The sequence below is a fragment of the Acanthisitta chloris genome, unplaced genomic scaffold (assembly GCF_000695815.1).
Source record: "Acanthisitta chloris isolate BGI_N310 unplaced genomic scaffold, ASM69581v1 scaffold8781, whole genome shotgun sequence".
NCBI classification, from domain to species: domain Eukaryota; kingdom Metazoa; phylum Chordata; class Aves; order Passeriformes; family Acanthisittidae; genus Acanthisitta; species Acanthisitta chloris.
Genome location: NW_008654316.1, coordinates 41,830 through 52,844, shown reverse-complemented (window position 1 = coordinate 52,844; position 11,015 = coordinate 41,830). Strand labels below are relative to the sequence as shown.

General features: G+C 47.2%; 1 protein-coding gene across 1 annotated transcript in view; it reads left to right on the top strand.

The window, feature by feature from the left end:
• Positions 1-1,894: 1,894 nt before the first annotated feature.
• The window catches only part of RASSF6 (Ras association (RalGDS/AF-6) domain family member 6), a 10,762-nt gene continuing 1,641 nt past the window's right edge, over positions 1,895-11,015 (top strand). Inside the window, exons 1-7 of the mRNA XM_009083447.1 lie at positions 1,895-1,965; positions 6,091-6,169; positions 6,528-6,679; positions 8,451-8,542; positions 8,965-9,149; positions 9,244-9,345; positions 10,784-10,835. Coding sequence (XP_009081695.1) covers positions 1,895-1,965; positions 6,091-6,169; positions 6,528-6,679; positions 8,451-8,542; positions 8,965-9,149; positions 9,244-9,345; positions 10,784-10,835 — 733 coding nt within the window. The remainder of the gene's footprint in view (positions 1,966-6,090; positions 6,170-6,527; positions 6,680-8,450; positions 8,543-8,964; positions 9,150-9,243; positions 9,346-10,783; positions 10,836-11,015) is intronic.

Below are 11,015 nucleotides of genomic sequence, written 5' to 3'. Positions count from 1 at the left end.
TGCCCCTTTTTATCCTTCTGTCAAAATTCTCTTCTGTGGAAGAGAATGCAGCCACCGGCACTCAAAGGTGAATCATTTTAAGGTCAAGTTCTGCGGACGAGAATGCAGCCACCGGCACTCAGGTGGTGCTGGAGCTTGCCAGCATCACTGCTCAATGTCTGATAGAGGTGACTTGACTATCTGCTGCTCTTAACATGTTGTTTCCTGAGCGATGTGAGGAAGCTTAAGTGTTACTCAGGTTATTCAGTTATCCAGGTGCAAATGCACATAAACTCCTCTGCATCTTGTAAAATTGGCTGGAAATTATACTGGCATAGGCAGCTGCTTCAGTTGGAGGTATTAGTAAATCACATAAAATCGGGTTTCAAGGTGTGGCCAATGGTTACTGAACTCATTTCAGAGGCAAAAACCCAGCACTGGCGTACAGCAATGTATTCCTCACACACCAGCTCATGTCTGTACAGCAGTCCCTGGGCTTCTTTGGCTTTCACCTATGTTTTTGTCTTGATGGATGTCACCCAAAGGACAAAGGGAGTGCTGTTCTCACTGAGCTACTGGTGGAGCTGTTAGAAACCACAGCTGCTCAGGTTGAGATCATTTTGGCAGTGCACTCTGGTTTTGGAGGTTATGAAACAACTTCCTGTGTGTTCTGTAGGGTGAAGATCATGGGTTTTATATGTGAAACTTCTCATTTGTCCACATATCATTGTCCATCTGATTTTGGTAACTTGGACTTCTAAGCAGCAGCTCAGGAGTGCAGGATCACATGCACAGAAGTGAGGTGCTTACTCTTTACCCAGCCATGATGAGTTCAAGCTTGGGTGTTCCCTAAATTGGTTTTCTGAGGGCTACTATAGTACACAGTACTATAGAAAATCAACTACTTTGCAGACATTTTTGATCAGGCTCTGTCCAATGCAGTCTGAAATCAGACTCAGGTCAATCTCCTGGCATAGAGGAGAATGGACATCAAGTGCTGTTTGGCAAATTCCTCTGTCATTGTGCCCAAATAAGAGAAATAAGTGTAATTACCCACTGCAGACTTGGAAGGTTTCACTGCCTTCCATGGGATTTGTTTTTGCCCCCACATGTGTGTAATGCCACTCCTCAGGCTGAGACAGAGCTTTTTCCAGTGTCAGTTGTCAGTCTCAGGCCTCTGGGTCTGTTCAGTTCCTCTCCTCACTCTTCTTTGCTTCTAGTACCTGAGGGGGAAGGAAAGAGCCAAGACTCCATAATTAATAATTGCAGAATGCGTTGTTGGAGTCTCGTGGGCCTTGGCTCGTTGCCTGCACCATGAGCTGGAATCAGTGTGCAAACCTGGGAGTTGTGTTGCTACATCCCTGTAATTACAGCTTTGCTCACTCCCTAAAACCCCAGCTGCTTCCTCAGGGTGCTGCAGGACACAGCTAATGATCAGCACTGCTTCTCCTGCCAGTTTGAGGAGCCTGGTTCAGGGTGGGTTCCTGAGTCACGCGTGTTTCGGTGACCCTGGGCGATGCTCTAGCCATCATGAGCAGCTGAATCCCAACCCATAGATGGGCTGCTCCCTCAGGTTACTGACCCACATGTTAAGCGTGGTCAGGGAGTTGGAGTGGTCCTAAAACTGCTTGAGAAAGTCCTCATATATGTAGTACTTGGGATTTAAGGTACTGGGATATACTTTATGGGAATGGCTTATGGGGTTTTTACTAGGAGAGGGGAAAAATTGGCTATTAAGGCCAAGCACAAAGCAGTCAAAATATGGCATAGTGAGTCCTCAGCTTGAGTGTTCCAGCCTGTTACATTTGGCCAGCTAAAGCTTTGTCCTTGTAACTACTTGATCTTTTGTTGTGGCCTTAGTGGATACATTTATTTTTTCAACCTCTTGTTTAGATTCAGCTTCTGTTCTGAGTAAATGAAGAAAGTGACTATGAAAGCACAGCACCTGCCTTCTGTTTTCATCAATGAGGACAAGTTCATAACCAGGTAAATTATTAAAAACTCAAGCATTTAATGACTTTGCTGCTTTCTTTCAAGTTACACATTCATTCCTTAACAGGGGATCGTTAACAGCTGAGCCTGTAGCAATAGCAATTCCTGCAACTTAGTTTACTTGACCTGTGTGCAGAACAGAGTTGGCCTTCACATGGAATTCAAAGAGCAGAGCATTAAACCTTTGGATCTGTGGTTTTAGTGCATTACGGAGAACAGCCCTTCCAGAGGATTCTGAAATAAAATTCCAAGTTAGAGAAGACCTTCCTGCTTTAGAAACATATTGGAAGTGAACATGAGCTCCAGACTTGAACTTGAGCTCTGTTTGTCTGTGGCTTGGTGTTTGGCCTGCAGCCCTGGAGCACAGGGTTTCTGTGCAGCCCTGTGCTGTGGTCACTGAAAGTGGCTCTTTAACCTACTTGTAAAAAGCCTGGAATTTCACTCAAACTGTACTTTGTGGGATGCTGTTCCACAGTTCAGTCTGGCTGGTAGGAATTTTAGCTAATGCTGCCCCATACTCAGAGCCACCTGATGTTTAGCTCCATCCCCTTCATAGGGGATCAGTTTTCCCTTGTGAACAAGAGCACAGGAGCTGGAAGAGGAGCTTCTCTTCTCATTTCATTTCCATTCCTCTTGCTGTTCCTGTGGGAAGAAGCTACCTGTAAACTCACCCAGGGATGGGGCCTGGAATGGAATTTCTCTTGCTGCAATAGGTATTTGCTCCCGAATCTGCTACTTTTCCATGTGGCATGAGCAATGCTGTTGATTTCTCCTTTTTTTGAGGAAGTCAGTCAGGGCTTTTCCCAGAGCACACAAGCAATAAATAAATCCCCCCTTTCTCCTCAAGAGTTGTTCCTTTCTGTGCTGCTGCTAATTTGGGATGTAATGCTTCTGTGTCAGAGGTAATTAGTCTGAGCAAGCTCCTGTACACTTGGCATCCAAAAGCATTTGGAAACGTACCAGACAAACCAGTGTCTCTGGGGCTTTTTTTTCCCCTATATACTTGCCCATTTAAGGGGTGAAATGTGGATCCTGGTGGAGACCTTTCTGTACCACAGTCATGGTTTGAAGTTTCTTTGTCTTGAGAAAAAAGCAAGTAAGTGTTTCAAGAACCACTGACGTTCCCTGTGCACTCAGGCTTGTTTCCAATGCAATTTCCAGTCTATCATGCCTCATCTCTACCTTGAGTCTGCTGTTACATTACTCCTCTCCCAGTTGCATCCTGCAAATCCTGCTGATGGGGCAAGCCTGCTGTTTGGGAATTGCACAATGGCTGAATCAAAAGGCTGACCAAAGCATGTGGGATGATTTGGCTGGCTGAACTGCTGTGTCTCTAGCACAACTGCCATAAATATTCATGGATAAATGTGTAGGGCTTGGGGGAGAAGAGGGCACGGGTGAGCTGCCCTGGGTGAGTGTTTCAGGAGAGCAGTCTGGGCTCTGTTGTGGTTTACCACTGGGGCACCTGACCTTGCAGTTCCCTTGGATCCTGCTTTTGCTGCTGCATAAAGTGGTGAATCTCCAGTAAATGTATGATTTTTGGGGTGAGTTGTTTTACCAGTTCCTTGGCTTTGCTTTCCATTAGTGGCTGTTTGGTTGTTGTCATGAAGCTACCGTGGAGAACAGACTTGCAACACAGCAGCTGCTGATTTTCTGGCTGCCAAACTCAGCAGAGGTGTCACCTGCCCCCAGCTTAGGGCAGTCTTTGAGCCTTCATAGGGATGTGTTACAGTAAGCCTCATTCTGTAACTAGGGTGCTGCATGTTTTACTCCTTTTTGGGACAAAAAGAAGGAAAATGTTTTCTTTGTCTCTACATGAGGACAAACAGGTCAGTGTGAGCTGCTGTTAGATCTCTTCCCCCAGGGCTTTGCTAATGGCTTGTGTGTTTTGTCACTGTTGGTTGCACTAATGAAAAACTGAAATCTGACAGGTCTGTGTATGCAAACATAGGAAGGTAATGGCAAGGTTTTCTAGACAAGGCAAGAAACTGAAAATCCAGAGAGCTTGCTCTGAGAAACAGAATCTGCCTCAGAGATGACCCTTACCACACTACTTACTGCTGTCAGCCTGTGGTTTTAGTTGCCTTTGCACTCAACAGGGACTAAGAGAAATAGGTGAGCCTGAGAGTGTGACCCAAATCCTCACATGCTCCTAGTGCATCTTCAGGGAACTCATGTCCCTCCTGTCCCTTCCTACTTGAAACAACCTTGTGAAATAACAGTTGCCAATAAAACAACTGCCAAAGGTGTTAGGCTGTGAAATATAAGAAGGCTTGAGTTGGCAGCACCTCAGGAGCAGGATCAGCAGGTCTGTCATACCACCTGCCAGACACAACTGCCTGTCTCCCACCTGCACGTTAGTCTCGCGTTGCATCTGAGTTTGCTGTGTATGAGGTCAAGATGTGCTTAATCTTGCTTCCCTGTAGCTAGCATGATCAGCACTGGGCTTGTAGCTGGTCCATAGCCAAGCCCTTTTACTTTCCCTTCTGGGGGATTGACCTGAATCGACTCCCTTGTAGTTCACAATACACGAAGGACCTACAATGAGCTATTCTAACACTATGGAAAGAAAGGGTTTTGCCATCTGTGTTCCCTGTATGTAAGACCAAGGTGAGCTGAAGTAACTGAAAATGCTGGGTTGGAGCTCAGCACTTTGTAAAACTAGTTTAAAATATTTCTTGTGTGGAATTGCAGCCATTTAAAGTAAATAATTTACACCCATAGTGGTAGCAGGGAATGCAGTGAACCTTGAGGTTAGTGGTGCAGCCCTAGTCCTAATGTTGCCTGCCAGGCAAAAACTCTGTTCATCTTCTGCCTTCTCACCACGGGGAAAGCTCACCATGGAACAGGACACGGCCATGAGCATTTGTTAGGTGGAGAAGGGAGGGATAGGCCTGCCAGGAGAAGCTCTTCACAGGCATATTCCATGTACCCCTCTGCCCCAAGCACAGCACATGTATAGTAACTGGGCTCCAGGTTGTTCCTGCTTCCCTCTGCAGTGTAGAAGGCTGTGCTCCTGTTGGGCTGTCAGGCCCTCTGGGGCTCTTCTTTCACTTAAAATTGGTGGAGGAGTTCTAAAAGTGCTGCTGGTTGTCCATGGGCCCTGAAGGGCTTCAGCAGATCTCTGTGCAACTTGTGGTCTGAAGACTTTGCGTCCATGGGCCCTGAAGGGCTTCAGCAGGTCGCGGTGCAACTTGTGGTCTGAAGACTTTGTCACTGCTGTGTCTGTGCCCGGTGCTCCTGCTGTTCTGACAGCTCACACCAGGCACAGACACAGAAGTAACAGGCACTGTTTGGAGACAGACTTGGTGTCTTGGCTCACTGCTGCAAGGCAGGACATTAAACCATTGTGATCATTAGTCATTTCAGTTGGTGGTTCAAGGTAGTCCCCATAAAGAGGAATCTGTACACTTCCATGCAATTGTTTGCCATGCTTAGTTACCTCTGCTGTGGAAATTGCTTCCTTGAATTAGAATCTAAGTAATCTGCAAGTGGCATGGGGAAGAGTGTGTCATTCTTGATGGCCGTGAAATACATACCACTTATTTCTTGTGTTCCTCATCCCTCCTTAGCCTGAGCTGAGTCTGCCTTTTTGTCTCTCTGACTCCTTGTTGGCACAGGTTCTCTTCAGCTCCATTCTTTCTACGCCTAGCAAAGACTTAGTGCAGAGCTGTTATGTTTCAAGCAGGAGGAAATAGAAATGTTAAGTGCTCTTATTTCCAAAATACCTGAAAAAATAGAAAACCCTAATGGAAACCACCAGGCAGGAAAAACCAACTGTAACTTAATTAAAATATTAACCTGCAACACTGTGGTGGGGGTGTTGTTGCTGTTTGCTTCCTCCTCTTGACTGCTACACAGGTCCAAAGTACAAGTTATTCTGGGCCAGTGTTATTGAGGTCGCATCATATTGTGACTAATTTCCTCTGTGTATCAGGTCTCTAAATAAGCCACTTAGCAGCAACCCAGCAGCATGACAAAGTGAGTCTCTGAACATGCTGTATTGACCATTAACAACCCTGTATACAAGCAGTGGGTAGCACAGGGTGTCACCCTGCCACTCAGCACCTGCATTTTACAGTGGTAGTACTGATCCTTCCATTGTGATCCTTGTTCTAGAGAGCAGCTCAGTTCCCTTCTGAAGACCTACAACTCTTACTATTCAGATCAAGAGAATCTGCAAGTGACATATAAACAGGTAAGGGTTTAGGTGAAAGAATCTCCTGCTAATCTGGACATGGCCTTCTCTGTTCTCTCCTCCTCACAGCACTGAATTCCAGCACTTGCTGTGATGTTTTTATTGCATGACATGTTCCATCTGATATAATAAACTGGAACAGGTTTCCTGGACCGATCAGGTCAGCTGCAGCTTTGGCTGTTTTGGCCATGCCTCAGAACTGGGGTTACACAGCCCCTCTGGGTACCCTCTTCCAGGGCTGTCTCAGCCTCGGTGATTTCACCCTATTGCTGTTACTGTGAGGGGAAAGCAACTATTCTTGCTTGATTATTTTTACTCAGTCATCATGCAGCACTCATGATTGCCTTTTTTTCTCCAGAGAGAAGGAAGCACACCATTTATTGAGGGAATCCTGTCCATATTTTGGGGAGTGAGACATCCTATCCGATTGAAAATTCAGGATGAGAAGCTGATACCATCATTTGTCACCCTGAAGTCAACAGAGAACGTGGACTTGTTCCCTAATAAAAGGTATGAGCTTCCCTGAGGAGGAGGCAGGCTGACAGAGCAAGACAGCTCCTGTTGTGGCTTCAATGGATACAGCTGGCTGTGTATCCCAGATTCCCCAAAGACTGTGGTGGTTGATGCTCCATGACTGGTGTGAGCTTTCAACAGCTTGTGCCAGGCAGGAAAATGTGTTTCTGTAGCATCTTTGTCTGCCTCTCAGGCTGAGGAGCTGGAGGAGCTGTTCTTGTTCATAAGAATTGACTATTCTAATGCAAGTGCTGGGAAATGGATGTATATAAAAGCATACAAAACCCAAAACAACCCAAATCCCACATGTCTATATACATGCAATATTGGTAACCCCCAAAGACCTCAACAGCACACAGCCAGAAGCTGGTAGGAAAGTGCTGAGGCATTGTCTGTCACAGCTTACCGTCCCAGGTACTTCAGGAGTGAAACCATTGCTGCTCTGGTGAGGCACACACCAGGGAGCAAACACTGGCTTTGTCTGTGTAAAATCTAGTGTAAAACCCCTTGAAATGCCACAGATGCTGCTCCAGGCTGCTGCTGAGGACACTTTGTACCCCAGTGTGCTGTAGGCTCTCAGTGTACTTTTCCTTTCTTTTGAACACTATTTCCCCAGCGTTGGTGGGTGAATTTGCTGTGCTGAAGCTGAGTAATGTGCCACAGAGAGGCAGAGCCAATGTTTACCCTCAATGACTCCCTGATAAATTCTGTGTTGTAGAGCTTCTGTTCCTAATTACCCGTTGTCTTAGATGGCACACGGTACATGTTGGAGCTGTGGATTTGATTGTACTATCCTTGCAGCTGTGGAGTTCCCATCAAGTCAAGGACACTTTTCTCCCTGTCTGGCTGTTGAAATTCAGGGATGCAACCTGACAGGAGTAAGCAGGGAAGAAACCTGAGCTTTAGGCAGATCTGGCTCTCTGCTTGCCTTGACCAGGCCTGCTGCTGTGGGGTGCATGTGACCTGCAGGACAGGGTCCAGGCTGGCAGCTGAAGTTGTATTTTGCCTTTTAATTCTTAAGAAACTTAAGGCTGGTGAAGATCTGAATCTTAAAGTAAACATTAACTCAGGGTCCCAGAAATGTGGGGCTGCCCTGACATGCTCTAAGGTATGCAGAGCAGCTTGGCTGTTTGATCTTAAGTGAACCTGGTAAGTGAGTGGAACACAACCAAGATAGGAGTTTGGTGCCTAATATTGTTTGGAACATACATACAGGAAATTTTTAATACTGTCCTACAGATTGGCCAAGGACTTTCTGCTGGGGAGTTTAGGCAATGAGTGATGTCAATATTTGCAGTAAGAAAGTTAGTTTCTCTAAGAGGCTGGATGGAGTTCCCTGCTCTCACACAGAACTGGGTAGCACAAGGGGCTGGTATGTCATTTAGTCTTTCATGTCTCCATCTTTACAGCAGACACGTGTCCTGTGACTAAACCACAATCTGTGTGTTCTGTGTGCCTGCCTGGTACCCTATTGTGATTAATCCAGGGCATTGCTGCAAAACAGATAATTACTGCAAGTTATTTAAGGGATGCAATGGTCCATATTCAACAAGATCTAAACAAGGTGTTATTTTTAGGATCCCTATTCATACCATGCTTTAATAACTGATTTCATTATGGCATAAATTACCCTGCTGTGGTCTGTGGCACTGTTCTATAAAGCTTTGAGCAGGGACGGGAAGGTATTACATAAAGCCAGGCCAGAGAATAAACTGAAATCTGAGTTAATGAGGAGTAAGCAATGGTAAATGTATGTTTGGTCTTTCAGGGGAATGACCCGCTGGGGAGAATTTGATGACCTCTATCACATCAGTGGAGAGACACTGAAGTCTACTGAGGTGCAGCCAGACCTTGAGCCAAGTTAGTGCTGTTATATTCGCGACAAATTGTTTGTTCTGTGGCTGTGCAAAGCCAGCCTGACCTATTAGGCCTTCCCTACCAGTGAAGGGCAATCTTGTTGCTCTGTGTAACGTGTAACAAGCTGGAGAAACACTGTCCCAGGGGTGGTCAGTGCTAACGTGGCTGTGCAAATAACTTTCTGAACAGCCACTGCTAATGGTTGAGCTTTCTCTCATGAGGTCATTCCCAAGGAAACAGAATAGAAAACCGTAGCTACTGTAGCCAGCCTGTTCCTCTTCATTGTATGTCCGTGCCTTGCTCTTCTCCTGTTCCCCATACCCACCCAAAAAATGGGGATTAAAAGTAATCCCTTCTCCACAAGGCTCCTTCCTGTGGGTCTCCTAGCAGCTGCACACAGTGCTGATGTGGTTCATCTTGTCCAGGCTATCCATGCTATGAGAGCCACACGCTGAAGTCCAGGAGTGAGCAGGACCACGACTGTGCCGTCCTGCCCCGGACCAGCAGCGATGCCGCGGCAGTGCGCAGGAGGACGAAGATCTCCACCGCTGCCAGGGCAGAAGTGGAGACTCACAGGTTCTCCATCAATGGCCACTTCTACAACCACGAGGTAGGAATGCTTGGACCTGAGGGTGGGCCCTGGGAGAGACCTCTGGGCAGCAGGCCCCATGCTCACACCCTTGTGCTGCTGCTGTTGTTCCCAGACATCGGTTTTCACTCCAGCTTTTGGATCAGAAACCAAGATCAGGATCAACAGCCAGATGAGAACCAGACAAGTGATAGAGCAGCTGCTTCGCAAGTTCAAGGTAAGGCCGTGTGCTGACAGCAGCGAGGGTAGCTGTGTGCTGGAAATGCCCATTCCAGGGTGCACTCCAGTGCTGGGGGAAAGGCAGGGAATGACTGGGAGGGGATAGTGCATAGAATGGAGCACAGAAAAACCACACAGGTCATTTTGAAGGCATGGCTTGGGTTTATTTTCCAAATGTTTCACGGCCGTTGGAATCTACAAAGTGACACAGGGTGTAACTGTGTGCGTGGTACAGGGAGAGCTGCAGAGCCGCTTCTCTCGCTTCCCGCGATGCTCCAGCGCTCCCAGCCCGCAGAGCCGTGGCAGCGCTGCCCTCCTGTGCACAGCCCCGGGGATGTTTGCTTCACTGCGAGTTCATCCCGCGCCCGGCACAAATGTTTCACGGCCGTTGGAATCTACAAAGTGACACAGGGTGTAACTGTGTGCGTGGTACAGGGAGAGCTGCAGAGCCGCTTCTCTCGCTTCCCGCGATGCTCCAGCGCTCCCAGCCCGCAGAGCCGTGGCAGCGCTGCCCTCCTGTGCACAGCCCCGGGGATGTTTGCTTCACTGCGAGTTCATCCCGCGCCCGGCACGGGCTAGAGGCCCTCCTGTGCACAGCCCCGGGGATGTGTTTGCTTCACAGCAAACATCCCCGGCAGGGAACGGGCTAGAGCCAGGCACAGCCAGAGCTCCAGCCAGTCAGTTAAAACTGCTGCTCAGGGTCAGTGCAGGACTGTCTGAAACGACTTGGTTTTGCCTTGGAATTTCTTTGGAACTCTCTCCCACCAACATGATTATACCTGGTCAGAAGTAGCTTTCCCATTGGAGCTCTGTTTCTCCAATATCTTTATTCTACATAGTCTTTTAGTGCATAAATTCTGCTTTAATTATCATAAACTTCCCATTTAGCTTGTTTAGAAACTTTGCTATTGCAGAATTTCTTCATGTGATTAGTGAGACTTGGGAGTGTAATACTAAAAGGAAAACTTGACTTCTAGACATAATAAGGAAGTGGAATTACAGAGCAGGGTGTAAAGTTGTAGGGAATAAGTTGCCAAGCAAGTGTTGAAAACCTCTGCTGTTTTCTGAATGTGGCTGTCAGGCAAGTGGGTGGATCACTACAAATAATGCAAATAGCAAACGTGTGTCAGCTGAAAAGGAAGTTGTATTATGTAGTTAAGGATGCTCCAAGGAAACCAGACAGGAAAGATCCAGGGTTGTCCAAGACAGTGTGTTCCTGATTTGGGCCATATGGGAACGTAAGGGTTAGGGTTGGCATGGGGACAATGAAGACAGCAGCATAGCTTTCTATCCTCTCCACAACCAGCATCCCTTACCTGCTCCACAGACAGGATCCCTGTCTCAGACTTCCATCCAAATCTGAGCTGAGACTTCAGGGAACATCTGCTGAGATGCTGGGAAGGTCTGAGTCTGAATGGATTTTCTTTTGTTCACAGATAGAAAACAGCCCCCACGAATTTTCACTTTACATTATCCATGCATCAGGAGGTAAGCCAGGCACTGCTGCCTCATCACTTCCTCTCTAGTCATCCTCTGTATGTGGAATGTGTGCCTTGGGGTGACAGGGCTCACCCCAGGTCTGTCCTGCTCTGGGCAGTGTGGGTGTGCTGTGGCATTTGGGCTTCTCCAGAAGACCCTTCAGAGATGTGTCTCCTCTGGAGAGGAAAA